Source organism: Pelodiscus sinensis, chromosome 19 (assembly GCF_049634645.1).
Source record: "Pelodiscus sinensis isolate JC-2024 chromosome 19, ASM4963464v1, whole genome shotgun sequence".
Classification (NCBI taxonomy): domain Eukaryota; kingdom Metazoa; phylum Chordata; order Testudines; family Trionychidae; genus Pelodiscus; species Pelodiscus sinensis.
The window spans coordinates 30,316,683-30,332,898 of record NC_134729.1 but is presented as its reverse complement, the minus strand read 5'-3'; the positions used below and the strand labels follow the sequence as shown (position 1 = coordinate 30,332,898).

Below are 16,216 nucleotides of genomic sequence, written 5' to 3'. Positions count from 1 at the left end.
AGGGATGATCTAGACAGTGCATGGTCCTGCCAGCAGGGCAGAGGATTGGACTCAATGGCCTCTCGAAGTCCCTTCTAGTTCTAGTGTTAAGATTCTATGATAAGGCACCAGAGAAACTCCTGCTCTCACCTGGCTGCTACACCGATCGCAGGCAGACCTCAAAGTCCCTACCATGCTAGGCAGGGAAGTACTAGAGATTCCAAATAACTTTATATTAGTTGGAATAACCCACAATTCCTCGTACAGCATTAATGTCACAAACAGTGCATTCTAATTATATTTTGGTAATGTATTCGCATAACTGATTTTTAATTTCAGAAACTATCATTTTTAATGTATTAAACTGCCATTTCAGTTGTTAAGGCCTGATTCCATAGTTTCTGCTACCAAACATAGATTAGCCATGAATGTATAATTTAAAAATAGTATGCGCCTTTAAAAAAAGTAAATCCAATGGGCTTACTTTATACCCATTTTACACTAGTAAAACTCCTGTTACTTCATGGGAGTGGACTCCTGATTTATATACAACTGAGAAGAGAACTAGATTCAACATGCCTGTTTTTCCTGACCCCAAATATACATCCCTCCCCCAGAATCCTGTCTTGACTCTTCTTGCCCAATGACATCTCAGAATTTCTGAACCGTTGCTCTTTTCTGTTTTGCCTTTTTTCTTATTCCCTCCCCCCCCCACCACCACCACCACAATCCCTAGCTATTTCATTACCCTCTCCCCTGGTCTATTCTGCTAAGTAGTAAATTAAAATCAATAAAATTTTAATAAAACATTAGGGTTGCACAGGTAAGCAGTCAGATCAGCAAGTGGCAAAGTTAAGGCGAAAAGTACAATTTCATCTGTGATCCCATACATGTACATAGTTAATCTAAATATTCTACTTCATGTGTACTGTTATACAACTTCTGATCTATCAGTTCTTACTTAAAAAAATAAAACCGTATTGGCAAAGATGTGCACATAAGCAAGGATACCCATCTCAGATTCCTCCTCTTAAGAGGCTAAAAAGCGACAGGGATTAGAGATGTAAAGGGATAACTGGTTACCCGGTAAGCATGCCTGGTAATTGGTTAACTGGTGGGGGGGGGGGGGGCACTTTCTCTAGTCCCCTCGGCCGATGTGACAGGCATGGCCAGAGTAGCCCCCAAAACGCGGTGTGGAAGTCCCTGCCAGGCCGGAGCAATCCTCCAACCATGGCATGGCAGTCCTTGTCCAGCCCCCCTGCTGCAGGATCACACTTAACCCCTTAAACATTACATTTAACTGGTTAACTTTTAACCAGGATTTTACATCCCTATCAGGGATGATATTAAAGTAAACTACAAAGAGTAACTGCAACAAGTATTTTCTAAAAACAAACACGGAAAACAGGTTTAACATTAAGAAAAAACCAATCAGGATAAAATATTCCCCAAACCACAACAGATTATACACATTTCATATTATATATATAGGCTATGCAGTGTTGTTGTAGCCATGTTGGTCTCAGATAGAGTGATAAGATAGGAAAGGTAACAGATTGTAAAAGCTTGTTTCATTCATCAACAGAAGCTGGTCCAGTAAAATTTACTTCACCCACTCTTGCTATGTCTAGACTACGAAGATTCAAAAGAGGATATGCAAATTATGCAGGAATTTGCATATCTTCTTCCGATCTCACTTTAAAGTAGTTGGGACAAAGCTTTTTCGGCAACCCCCCCTTTTTTGAAAAGCCGGTTTTCCTCAAAAAATGAGGCTTACGTGGCTTTTAAAAAAAAGGGTGGGGGGAAGGAGGTTTGCTGAAAAAGCCACGTCCCGACTACTTTCATTTTCGAAAGCTCTGCTTTCAAAAGTGAGATCGGAAGAAGAAATATCCTCTTTTGAATATTCTGCATAGTCTAGATGAGCCCTCTGTGTCTAAAGAAAGAACTAAAATTTCCTAAGTTGCACATTTCTACCCCTGCTGAAGACAATCTAGCTAACACGGTTGATAAGATAACATGGTTTATTAAAAGCAAAGCTTTTGATAGGGTCCCCACAGTATTCTTGTCAGCAAATTAAGGAAGTATGGATCGGATAAATGGACTGTAAGGTGGACAGAAAGCTGGCTAAATTGTCAGGCTCAAATGGTAATGATCAATGGTTCAATGTCTGGTTGATGGTCGGTGTCAAGTGTCCCTGGGGTCAGTTCTGGGGCCCTTTTTGTTCAACACCTTTATTAATGATCTGGGTGAGGGGATAGATTGCACCCTCAGCAAGTTTGCAAATGACACTAAACTAGGGGGAGAGGTAGATATATTGGAGGGTAGTGATAAGATCCAGAGTGACCTAGACAAACTGGAGGGTTGGGCCAAAAGAAATCTGATGAGGTTCAATAAGGACAAGTACAGAGACCTGCACTTGAGACAGAACCACCCCATGCACGGCTACAGACTGGGACCACACTGGCAGCAGTTCAGCAAAAAAGGACCAGGGATTACAGTGGATGAGAAGCTGGATATGAATCAACAGCGTGCAAGGGCCAAGAAAGCTAATGGCATATTAGTGTGCATTAGAAGGAGCATTGCCAGCAGAAGTGATTATTCCCCTTTATTTGGCAATGGTGAGGCCACACCTGGAGTACTGCATCCAGTTTTGCCCCCCCCCCCATTACAGAAAGGATGTAGACACATCGGTTGCCCTCTGCTGGATCCTCTCCAAAATGATTAGGGGACTGGAGCACATGACCTATTAGGAGAGGCTGAGGGATTTGGTTTTATTTAGTCTGCAGAAGAGAAGAGTGAAGGGGGATTTGATAGCAGCCTTTAACTTCCTAAAGGGAGGTTCCAAAGAGGATGGAGAGAGGCTGTTCTCAGTGGTGACAGATGGCAGAACAAGGAGAAATGGTCTCAAATTACAGTGGGGGATGTCTAGGTTGGATATTAGGAAAAACAATTTCCCTAGGAGGTTTGATGAAGCACTGGAATGGGTTACCTAGGGAGGTGGTGGAATCTCCATCCCTAGAGGTTTTTAAGTCCTGGCTTGACAAAGCCCTGGCTGGAATGACTGAGTTGGGGTTGGGTCTGCTTTGGGAAGGGGGCTGAACTCGACCTCCTGAGGTTTCTTCCAGCCCTAGGATTCTATGTTTCTATGATATTTAGTCTAGCAGTGCCTTTCCACGCCATGCATGTGCAGTTGCCATCTTGTGCTGTTTTGTCAGTTAGCTGTGTGTACTGTGTGGGTCCCTCTACTGCTTTTCTACCAGAAATCCAACAAGGGACTCCAAAGCAGACAGACATCTCGAAGAACCATTGTTAGGGGGGGGGCTGGACTCGATGACCTCTTGAGGTCCCTTCCAGTCCTATTATTCTATGATACTGCACAACACGAGTAATTTTTCCTTCAAGTAGTGTCTCTGTGGGTTCTCCACTCAGGTTACTAAAGAGTATTATCTGCAGTGTTATGCGGAGGAGAGCTTTGGAGTCATGTCCAAGAGGTGGCAAGGACAGCCGTGCCCACAGAGGTGGATGGAATTGGTCCCTGCTGCAATGTGTAGCGTTGTGCAAAAGTATGATGGAGGACTAGGTAGCCACCCTGCAGCTGCCAACAAGGGGCAAGAAAAGAAAGGCAGTAGATGTTGCCATTGCTCACGTAGAATGGGTGGGATATTGCCATTGCTCTTGTAGAATGGGTTCTCCTGTGGCAGGAACTTGTTGCAAAGCTTGTAACAGATGCATAGAGAAGTTGATATCGTTTTGATATTTGCTGAGCGGAGATAGCTGTTTCCTTAGAGGGACTGAAGGTAGATATAAAAAGTTTATTTCATATTCAGAATTGTCTTGTCCTGTCCAAGCAGAATGCCACAGCTTGACGCATAGTCAGGGTGTGTAATATTCATTGCCTAATGGAGTTATGATGTTTTGGATAGAACGTGGGTAAACATATGGGCTCACTGATATGAAAAGAGGAGACTACCTTTGGTAAACACTTCGGGTGTGGCCATAAAGTAATCTTATCTGTGTCTGCCATCAGGGCTGCAATTTACCCTCCTCCTCTGGCCAATGTGATTGCAACTAAATATGCTACTTTCATGGCCATTTTCTGGAAAAAGGACGTTGCGAGAGGCTCAACAGGAGGTCTTGTTAGGGTATTCAAGACCAGTGGTAGATCCCATGGTGAGAGCTGTGGCCATACATCATGACGTGTCTTGCATAGGCCGGAAAGAAAACATTTCATAATAGGGTGAGCAAACATGGAAACATCGTCCACTAGATCGTGAAAGATTGTGATGGCCGTTGGGTGGACTTTTATGGAGCTATTTCGTTTAAGAAAAAACTAAGAATGAGTAAAAGTAGCAAAAGAACTGGATTAACCAAGTAAAAATTTCTCTTTCTTTCAGAAGAAATCGCACTGCTCACAGACAACTCCTGCCGAGGATGGTAGAAAAGGAACTACTTTGCATGTGCGCAAAGCTAATGGACAAAACAGCACGCGATGGTGACTGCGCATGTGTAGTGCAGGAAAGCACTGTTAAGCTAAAAATCACCAACTGTTGGTGCAAGGATGCTCTGACACCTGAGTGGAGCACCCACAGGGATACTACTCAAAGGAGTAAATATATTTACAGAACTACCATATGACTACCTTGAAAATCTCTAGTATGCAGAAAGTTGGTGATTTCCTGCCCTACCAGATTTACATACGAAATGCCATGCAAGGTTAAACTAATGAACCTTCTAGAACCAATGCAAGAAGCATCAGGGAAAGGTGAAAAAAATGTCCAATGCTAAACAACTAGGGAATGATCTGCCTCAATTCCCCCCCCCCCCCCTCAATCTTAGATAGTGGCCAACTTATGTCCTGGAGCATACTATTTCATAGCCTTTATATTTTTGAGGTTCTAGCATTAGGAGTGTGAGTGACAGCTACCTATCTGTAGATTTATTAAAAAAATATCTATTTTTAAAAATCCTCAACTTTACTATCCTGTGGCCAAGATTTCCATTACTTTATAAATAAGCATTTCTTTTTTATTAGCATTAAATTTGCTGGCTTTTAACTTTTTGGCTGTTTTCTTGTTCTAGTATTATGAGATATATTTTAGATCTTCGTTTACCTTTGCTATACCATTCACTACTTTACATATCTGTCATGTCCTCTTGTCTCATTTCTAAACTAGATTTAATTTATTCAATACCTTTCACACTTAAAATATTTTATTTGTTTGTGACATTAAATTCTATATTCTTTACAAAATTATGCTTATATTCATGTAACATGTCTTGCATAAAGGATATTTTAATTAACTCATGTAAGATCATTAGAAAGATTATTAATGACTGAATATGATTATCCTGTTTGTGCACATGTATAATTTTTCATCTGAAGTTAGGAATATTGACCAATGGGTTTGTAGATCAACTATGCTACTTTGGGTGATGCCCACTACTAACATTTTAGGCACAGCGATGGAAAACCCAGAAAGGGCAAATGGCCCATCAGCAAAGACAATACACTGTGAAATGTTTGGAACTCCTATGAATGCTGTGATGCTAGAGAGTCCAGTGAGTTGGTCACCTGATAATAACTACCCTCTTGGACTGCTGTACTTTCCCACTAGGGGTAAGGAATCAAACAAAGGATTTCTGCCTTATGGAAATTCTATATAAGGCTAGGGAGGAAAACAATGTCTTCAGTTCATTTTTCTTCTGCTTTCCTGCCCAAAGAGATACTTGGAAACACCCGGAAAAAAAAGAACAAGAATTGGGTGAGGAAAGAGGAGAAAAACTGCTTGATCCAGGCTAGCATGATCCCTCTAACCCATGAAGGACACCACCTAAATAATATCTAGGGAGAAGAATTATTATTTGTAACCAATTATTTAGTTTATTTAGCTTAGTTTGTGTACTCTATTTTTTTAGTAATCTGCTTTGTTCTGTTTGCTACCTCTTTAGCCACTTAATAAACTTTTTCTTATTTAATAAACTTATTTCTGGTTTACAATGTAACTCAAGTTATACAATTTTTAACAGGAGTGGGAGGACAAGAAATTGTGCATACCATTCTCCACATTGATGGAGGTGGCAAATTCTATATAATTTAGGGTTGGTAATCCAAGAGGTTTTGGTAAATCCCTAATACTGAGTCTTTCCAGAGCTGATTTTAGTGCATGTATAAGTCTTCAGCTGACTGTGGCCCTGCCTGTGTGCTTGGCTGGAAGAGGCTTGTGAGCCTGGCCCAGCAAGATAGGTTAAAGGGTGCCCAGGCTAGCAAAAAAGGTGATGTCATTGACATGTCAGCATATTGGATGACATCAAGGCATCAACCCCCTCATTGTCTTTCCCTAGATCATTCTGTTCTAGTTGTATCTTTTTTGGGATGAGCTGTTCAGAACTGGACATAACATTCCATGTGAGAGTATTCCCTCAATTTGCATAATAATGACTTACTCGATTCCTTTATCATCGTTTAATGTTGGTTTGGACACATCTGCACACTGAGCTGAGTTTTTTTTAACTGAGTTTCTCCTGAGTGGATTAGATGCTAGTCATGGTTCAGATCAGTCCATTATTTACTTTAAGGGTTGCCAACCTGTGGCTCCAGAAGTTAACATGTATAGGCGCTGAGTCTGGGGCTAGAGCTAGTGATGCCATTTTTCCAGTGTGCTGGGAGGTGCTCATTGATTAATCCCTGGCACTGCCCCAGACTTTGCTCCCTGATTCTACTTCTTTGCTCCCTTAACACTCTTGCCCCCTTACCTTGCTCCTGTGGCCAAAGAGTCTCCTGCACATAGGAAAACAGCTAATCACAGTGGGCAGACTGTGCAGAGGGGAAGGAGAGACACTGATTGACGAGTCTACTAGCACACAAAAGAAGTTGAGGATGGGAGCTGATGAGGGGTTGCTGACTTATTACTGTGGCTCTTCGGCAATATAAATTGGTAAATTTTGGCTCCTCCTCAGGCTCAGGTTGGCCACCCCTGGTTTACCATATGGGTGCTGACAACAACTTCACATGCAGGCTTTCCAGCCTGAAACAGTGAATAATGTAATCCCACAATCATGGGTTACAGAGAGCAGTCCTAAGTGAAATAAGAGCATTCAGTATCAACTTTTCTCTAGAATTCTGATGTGCTATTGCTCTGTCTAGACCAGTGGTTTGCAAACTATGGGGTGGGCCTCCCAAGGAAGTAAAAGCTATGTGTTTTTTCTGATATTTGGGAGGAGGGAGGTAGAGCTCTGGCTTTCAGCCCTAGGTGGCTAGGGTTTATGCAGAAGGGCTCTACATACCTGGGAAGCAAGGATAAAATGGGACAGCAAGGGGCTCTCCTTCCCTATGCTGCCCTCTTTCTCTTACTGAGAGGCGTCCCAGGTTGGGGATCTCTCCTTCTGCCCACCCTGAAGGCAGTAGGGCTCTGGATGTCAGCCCGGGATAGCAGCAGCAGCACAGAAATAAGGGTAGCATTAAGTCTGGTGTGAAAAGTGGCATTAATAAACATCGCTTTTCACAGTGTCAGTCTTAGTTCTGGGCTGATGCAGGGATGGCGCTGCTTTCAGAGTTGGGTGCCCAGCCAGCAGCCACTGCTTTCTACTTTGACCTGTAAGCTGGGTGGCATATGTACTTGTGAGGAGTGAGGGAACATAAATGACTACAGACAAAGAGGGGGGACATGATGAAATAAGTTTGAGAATCACCCACCTAGAAAGACCAAGTACTGTGGAAGTGAAGCTCTTCTCTGTGGGCTTTCCATTCCATGCAAGATGCAGCAAAACTTTTTTTAAAAGTTACTAACCTCCTGCAACTGTTGTTCTTCAAGATGTGTTGCTCATATTCCATCTAATGTAGGCATGTGCTACTCCTGAACACTGCTGCTGGAAAGATTTTTCCTTGATAGTAGTTGGCAGATTTTCTCTGATGCCCCGTGGAGCCACCCTTTCACAGTACTGGTATATAGGGCCAGTTGGCCCTTCACTTCCTTCTTGCTGGCTAACTCCAATGGTGGGTATTTTGGAATGGAAATGAGCTTCATTTCCCTAAGTACAGTTACAGGAGGTTAATAACTCTTTTTCTTTAAGGTGAACTCCCAAGCACCTGTGCAGGTGGAGGGATGGGAGGGATGGGAATTCACTGACTGAAGAAATACTCTGCTGACGTTCGCATCGGCTCTAGCTTGCTGGGTGATGGTGCAGAGTGATGCAGTCAAATGGACTGGCTACCACATTCCTGCTCTACAGATAATTGAAACCTGTGCCACAAACATAGCTGATCATGCCTAAGTTCTTTTTAGAATGGGCTGTCAACTGAGTAGCTGGGATACAGGGCATAATCCATGATGACATTGCTGGGCTGAGACTGGACGGCCTTTCATTCTGTCCATGGTGGCTAGAAACAGTTGTCCTAAAGGGTTTAAGCCCTTCTATGTAAATTATATACACCCAGCTCACTTCCATTGAGTGGAGTCTCTATTCATCCCTGTTAGTATGTGAATTAGGACAGAAGATGGTCAGAAATATACCTCATGTTACTATGAAATTGCGAGAGAATCTTTGCCAGAAAGAACAGATGTGGACACAACTGTACCTTGCCCTTGAAAAAGACTATGATGCAGTGGTAAGAGCTCAGATCTTTCAGACCCTTCTGGCAGAAGTAATGGTGAGTAGGAAGGCCACCTTCTAAATAAGATAGGTAGAGCAGAGAATACATTGCTAGTGGATCGAATGGGGGTTCTGTTAGCCTTGCCAGCGCCAAACTGAGGTCCCAACGAGGTGGTGGCTGGTATACCTGTGGGTATAGCCATGTCAGCTCCTTAAGAAAATGGCCACAGACCAAGTTTGAGAAGACCCATGGGTGAAAGTCTCAATGACAGCTAGATGGACCTTATGGATGACACTAGGCCTTGCAGCTTTAGGTGGAGTAGGTATTTCAGAATAAAGGGCAGTGATGACTTATTGAATGAAACAGCCTTTTGTGCTGACCAAATTGAGAATCTCTTCTACTTTGCTCTATTAAGTGACTATTAGACGACACAGTGCTCCTTTAAAGCACCTAGCAAACAGACCTGTAGGAAGCCAGTACTGCTGAGTTCAGCCATGGAGCTTCCACATTGTAAGGAGAAGAGATTCTAAGTTCAGATAACAGACGGTCATGATCTTGAGAGATCAAGTCTGGATTCAACAGTAGGCTGGTCGGTATGTTCGTTATGAGATCTAGGAGAACGGTGAGCCAGTATTAGTATAGCTTGCTTGGGGCTATCCGGATCAGACAGGTCCTGGCATTTTGACCTTTAACAGGGCCCTGTGTAAAGAGTGATGGAAGGAAACGTGTAAAAGAGCTGATCCATCCAGAGGAGGAGAAAGGTATCTGAGTGAGCCTGGGCTGTGGCTTAACAAGGAGCAGTAGTGAAGACACTCCTTGTTGTATTTCATTTCAAAACAGATTTAAACTGGGGATATCCCACCTCTGGAAAACATCTGGGTGAATGGATCACTCATCATGGTTGGAAAAGGATCTGCTGAGATTATCCGCTAACTCATTCTGCAACTTTAGAAGGTATGGAGCTTCGAATGGATTGAATAGGATATACAGAATTTCCACAGATGAACAGCAGCTTGGCATAAGGGGGAAGAGTGCACTCCGCTCTGTTTATGTAAAGCCTTGCTATTGAGTTTTCTGAGGACCGACACAGTTACTCTACTGATGGGGTTGGAAAGCATGGCAGGCTAGGCACACTGCCCTCAATTTGGTCACACTGATGATCATGGAGAGTGCCTCTAACAACCAGAGGCCTTGAATTCTGAGGGTTCCCAAGTGAGCCCTGCAGCCCACTGCCATTGTGTCTGTGATACAACACATTGTTAGTGGGGATCTCAAGAACAGCATATACCATCCCAGCATCTAGTCAACAAAGGAAGGAGGAAATTACTGACAAGGGAAGTGAGACCATCTTGTCAAGATGGGGGTCAACCTGGTATGTATACTGACATTAACCAAGACTTGAGCATTCCTAGTCACTGTCCTTTGTGTTGAACTACATAGATGCATGACGCCATATGTACCAAGAATAAGGATTTTCTTGTAGCAATGACTGGGTGACCTCTCAGACTCTCTGTGAGCACTCCTATAGCTCTGAACCTGTTTTCTGGGAGAAAGGCTCTGGCCTGGATTGAGTCGACCATAGCCCCAATACATCCTATCCTTTTAAAAAGGGAAAAGGTGGATTTTTGCATGACCTGGAAGGTTGACTTTATGTTTGCCTGCACCTGGTCCTTGGATTCAGGGCCGGCCTTAGGCTGATTCCCCAGCGTGGGGCCCTGCGCCTAGGGAAACGACGCATGCGCCGGGAGCATGGTGCATGCATTGTGCGCCCGGGGGGGCCACACCTGCGTTGTACTCCCGGGGCACTGTGCATGTGTGGGCCCCTGGGCTCACAGCGCATGCATCATGATATCCGGGAAGCACGGCGCATGCATCATACCTCCGGCACGCAATGCTTGTGCCATGCCGCCCGGGGCCCTGCGCATGTGCGGCCCCGCGCTCTGTAGAGCCGCCCTGCTTGGAGTGACCTCTGACAGTCACGTAGGCATGGAAAGACCTGAACTCCTTGTCTCCTCCGAAAGGCTGCAACGACTGTCATGCACTTCACAAATACACGAGGAGCTGCTGACAGGCCAAACAGGAGTAGTGTAAATTGGTAGTATTTTTTTTGTAGTTGACAAACTGTTTATCACCCCTCATCTCCTTTATCCCCAAATAATAACACTGAAGAATTAGAAGATCTAAGTATAATTAATGCCAATCAATACTGTTTCATGAGAAAATATATCAAACAAATATGACACAGTTCTTTTACAAGATAATAAGTATCGTTAAGATATCTCAGCCTGCCAAGGTTTGACACAAGACACTGAACATATGACAAAATGCCAACTGTGGAACAACTGTTATTGTGTTGCACCAAACAGATCTCTCCGCAACACAAACTGCTATTCGCAGACAAGGATATCCTCAGACAGAAATCAGTATTTGCTCAACTGTAAGCCTCTATTCCCAGGAATCGCAGAAGCCAAAGGAAAAGAACATGGCGCCACTGCTCTGACAAGCCAGCACCCCACACTGGCAGCTCTTCTTGGCCATGTGACTTTACCACCCCCCCAAGCTCTTCCACACAGCTACATCTCCTGTCAGGGGTCATACAGCCTCACTGGGGGTGGGGCTGGTATAGCCAATTGGCCAGAGGGAGCTTCTGATGCCGACAGCTAGCTCCTGGGAACCACAGTACCACTTTCTTCTCCTTTGGCCACTGAAATTCTGAGTAGAGCCCTGTGGTTCAGCAAATACTAATTTCTATCCACAAGATAGAAACTGCATCCGTGCAGGACTCAGGCCAGAAGCAATAGTTAACCAATGAAGAAGTTTTATAGCTAAACTACGTTTTCTCACTTTGGGTGTGTCTAGACTACATGCCTCCTTCGACGGAGGCATGTAGATTAGCCAGATCGGAAGAGGGAAATGAAGCCGCGATTAAAATAATCGCGGCTTCATTTAAATTTAAATGGCTGCCCCGATCTGCCGATCAGCTGTTTGTCGGCAGATCGGGGCAGTCTGGACGCGATGTGCCGACAAAGAAGCCTTTCTTCATCGGCACAGGTAAACCTGGTTTCACGAGGCTTACCTGTGCCGATGAAGAAAGGCTTCTTTGTCGGCGCATCGCGTCCAGACTGCCCCGATCTGCCGACAAACAGCTGATCGGCAGATCGGGGCAGCCATTTAAATTTAAATGAAGCCGCGATTATTTTAATCGCGGCTTCATTTCCCTCTTCCGATCTGGCTAATCTACATGCCTCCGTCGAAGGAGGCATGTAGTCTAGACACACCCACAATGAATCAAACCAAGTTTTACCATCTGCTGAACATGGGCTGACACTTAGTAAGCTTCTCATGTGGCACCAGGGAAGAGGGATAGCCCCTACCTACAAGTCAATCAACGCAATTCCCTTCTACCTCATAATATATTTAATGCAGGCTGGCTCTTCCTGCTGGGGCCATTACTTTTGTCTGGTATCCTCTGGGGCCATTTAGTTCTCAGCTGCTGTTTCTCCACCAGCAATTCTGGGTCCTTGATCTCCTCCTCAAGAAGCAGAGCAACCAGGAGCTGCTGATGGTAACATTTGGATGAGGAGGGGAAGTGGGAACAGGCAAGTTGGGTGGACATAGTCAATAGAAGTTCTGAGACCAACATGGCTACACCACCACTTCATACACTTTCTATGTGCCACTTTGTAGAACTAGAAACTTGATTGGATTCAACACAGTTAATTTTATTACTTTAATCATATTCTACTTGAGCAATTTTTAGATACATACACATGCATATATACACATGCATGCACACACCACAAAAATACACAAATGCATCTTTTATTCACACCTTTATTACTTTGCAGATGAAACAGTGCAATACTTCTCAGAAGAAGTGAGGGTGACAGCATAGAGCTTAAATTAGGGATGTAACATCCCATTTAATCTGTTACCTGATTTAAAGCTGGTAATCGATTAACCAGTTAACCGCTTAAATAAGGATGGGCAAGGGGGCTGCTCCAGTTAACCATAACTGGCAAGCATAAGTTAGTAAGGGTAATGCTTACTGGTTAAACAATCACATCCCTACTTTACATGGATTATTCTTCCTAACGTACCTGAATCTTTGTGCTTGGTGATGAACTGGCCCTCCAAATCGTCTAGCTGGTGAATGATATAGCTGTGATAATAGTGCCACATTTTTGTTCTGGTTAGGATTGGCTGCAAACTTCACAGTTATGGGTTCAGAGGAACCTGGGGGTTTGTGACCATTGAAACTTGTAATTGCCTCTTCTGCTTCTGACCTTTTGTCAAAGCGGATAAAAGCGACCCCTCTGGACAAACCTTTTAATCAAACCAAAAAAAAAAAACCATTCAGGATAAGTTCAAAACAATTTGCAAAGTGAAACAACAACAATTAAGCATTTCTAAGGCCATAGCTTTAAGTTCTACAGTTTTACTGACTTTTTAACAGGAAAAAGTCCAAACTTTTAAAAATACAGAAATTACACAAATGAGCACATTTACTTCAATATCTGAGGATGGTAAGCAAAACATTTACAAAATGGAAGTTTATAGTCCAAAAATAAAAAACTGCACAATGTACAAGCATTCTAGCAAATCCACTCAACTGACATTAAAAGTATTTCAGGTAAACTTAAATTTTTTCCAAGGAGAAATGTGAAGGGACTGTTGGACTAAAACCCGTTTGTTTTTGCTCAGGTTTTTTTTTTTTTTTTTTTAAACTCAAAACATCTAGAGACCTCAACCAGAAACATAGTTTTCAAATAGGAAATTAATCTATGCTGATGATACACACTATTACTCAGATTCAAAGGCTAGAAGAGACCCCATTAGGATTATTTAGTCTGTTGAACAGAAGCCACAGAATATCCCCCTGTGATTCTTACACCAACCCCATTATTTGTGGTTAGGGTACAGCAGAGGTGGGCAAAAATGTTTGCCCGGGGGCCACTTCAAAAATTTTTGAAGTAGCCCTGGGCCACCCTGGAAAGGGCAGGGCCTAAACAGGAAGGGGTGGGGCTACCCATACCCAGACCATGATTGGAAGAGGCGGGGGAGCGCAGGAAGCTTCCTCCCACCCTGCGAGGAGCAAGTGGTACTTTGAAGTGCCACGGGCTCCTCACACGGTCGGGGCAGGGCGAAGGAAGTTTGAGGGCGGGGGAATGCGCGAAGCCTCCTCTGCTCTCCCCCCTGCCCTGCGAGCAGCGTGCGGTGCTTCAAAGCGCCATGTGCTCCTGGCAGAGTGGGGAGAGGCTTTGTGCTCTGACCCCACCCTGCGAGAAGCAGGGCCTCCCCACGGGCTGGATCCACCCGCTTGGTGGGCCGGATGCAGCCTGTAGAGGCCCTTTTGCCCACCCTGGGCTAGAGTAACAGTTCTCAAAATGTGGGATGGGACCCCAAAGTGGGTCAAACCCATATTAATGGGGTTGCAAGGGATGGCTTAAACTTGCCGAGGCCTGGGGCTGAAGCTTGAGTCCCACTGCCCAGGGCCTACGGCAAAACACAAAAACTTCAGCACTGGTCGGCAGGGCTCAGGTTACAGGTCCCCTGGGCTTCAGCTTTAGCCCTCCCAAACTTGAGTAGTGAGGCTCAGGCTTTGCTCCTCATTCCTAGCCATCATGATTTAAAGACTTCCAAGTGATGCATACTTCCACCACACCCTCAAACTTTTCCAATCGTTAATCACACTAAAAAATGTGCACTTAATTTCGAATTTGATTTTTATGTAGCTTCAAATTTCAGCCACCGGATTTTGTTATGCCTTTGGTAGATAAAAGAGCCCTCTACTATCAGAAAACTATTCCAAGCATGAACTGTCATTGCTCAACTCTTGCTTTGAAAACTAAAATGAACAAGCTTCTTAGGTCATTGTAGATAGGTCTGACAGATGTAGAATCATTCTACTGGATCTTCTCTGAACCTTTCCCCTTTTAAAAAATATGTACTTAGGTATACTACCAAGAGCCACATTTTTTAAAGATTTAACATATGTAGATCAGAAAGCTTTTTGAAAAGGTGGGTATGCATTACCTCCATTTTACACAGGGAGGAAAAGGAAGCATAGAGTGTTTAAGTGATGTAATCAAGGCCATCAAGCAATGAATCAGAGCTAGATGGAACCCACTTCCTGCTTCCTAGTACAGTTATGGTTCCATTATTTCACCTGAGGTATTGGGAGTCTGTCATTCAGGAGCTTTTGCCCCATTTACTGCATGATTTTAAAGTACATGGGACTGAAACTAAGCATGACATACCTCAATCCCTGTACTAAGGAAACACTGTGTAGCTCTGAGGCCTCTGAACTAGGTATTTACTGAGGAAATCCACACAAGCACAAGGATTACCCCAGGAACTGTGTGCAATACAAACTCAGAGACAGCACTACACTGGGAATTATTTGACCCAGATCACAACAAAAGAGCTTTCTAGTAAGTGAAAAGTAGGTATAAAAGGGAGACAATGTAGTGTATTGAGCTCAGTTTTCAGGTTTTGTTTATTGACTTTGTTCTTTTCCTTCTCTCTTATAACCACTTAACATTTGGCTTTGTAGTTAATTACATTATTTCTTGTTTACCACACAGCCCAATTTGTGCAGGTCCTATTTTGGAGGCGGGAGGGTGGAGAAGCAGCTGTGCATACCATTCTCCACACTGAGGGAGAAGGCAAATTTTGGCAAGCTTACATTGTGCAAATCTTTCCATGCAGCGCAAGCCAGTATTATTTTGGGTTTCTCCCCCAAAAGGAGTGTGGCACAAGCACGCCAGATAAATCCTCTCACATTAAGATGAATTCAGACTATGTCTGCAGCTAGATGTTGCCCTACCTGTGTGTATGCTGCAAGAGGCTATATAACCTAACTCAGCAAAGCTGGAAGAGGGAATCCAGTTTGATGGAGCAGGAAGAAACTCAGTGAAACCCCAGTAAATTAGGTGGGATCCTAGACATGGGGATCCAACCCATTACACTATCCTTGTCCTTTTACATTTTGCTTGTCCTTTCCTGAGCATAGAGATTCAACTCAGTAATGCCAACGACACTAGCCTCACCAAAATTAGCTGGGAAGGAAAAGTGCCATAAATGTGTTATGTTATTCTATGATCTTCCACTTCGGGTATTCTCACGTCTTGAATATAGTATTAATTACGGATAAAAACTGGAGACTTGACGTGATGGATCACTAGTGAGATCAAGTTTGGTTATGTCCACACATACCCCCGTGCACTAGCCAGAAGAGATGTTCGTATGCCAGGAGAAAAAAGAAAAAATTAAATCCTTGCAAAGGGAGTCACAGCAGCTGCATCTCCTAGCTTTAAGCAGGTGCTATGCCAGAGCCTGATTTCTCTTCTACTCTGTGCTTTTCTAGTTCTCTCCCCTGCCCTACGTAGGTTGCCATTTTGAAATATATCACCTATAATTAGCTTGCTCTAAAACAGCCGTCAGGTTTTTTTTTTTTTTTTAAATCGTGTTCAATTTCCGCTATTCCCTTCTCGTGTTCATGTTATATGCTTATCTGAGTAAGCTTGTAAACTCTTTAGGTCAGGGAGTTAAAGTTATGCATCTATAAACATGTTTTCTAAAATTAACACTGTCTGTCCTTTGTATGGGACATAAGAGACGAAACTACACAGGAAACTTAAAGAA

At 43.6% G+C, this 16,216-nt stretch overlaps 1 protein-coding gene across 4 annotated transcripts in view; it reads right to left on the bottom strand.

Annotated features, from left to right (window-relative positions):
- ELAVL1 (ELAV like RNA binding protein 1) overlaps positions 1 to 16,216 on the bottom strand; it is a 132,285-nt gene that overhangs the window by 15,328 nt on the left and 100,741 nt on the right. For all 4 annotated transcript variants that reach the window (XR_012896753.1, XR_012896752.1, XM_006122441.4 and 1 more), the window contains one exon: positions 12,670 to 12,895. Coding sequence is in view for 2 of the 4 variants with exons in the window: in XM_006122441.4 (XP_006122503.1) it covers positions 12,670 to 12,895 (226 nt within the window). In the remaining 2 variants the exon portion in view is untranslated. The remainder of the gene's footprint in view (positions 1 to 12,669; positions 12,896 to 16,216) is intronic.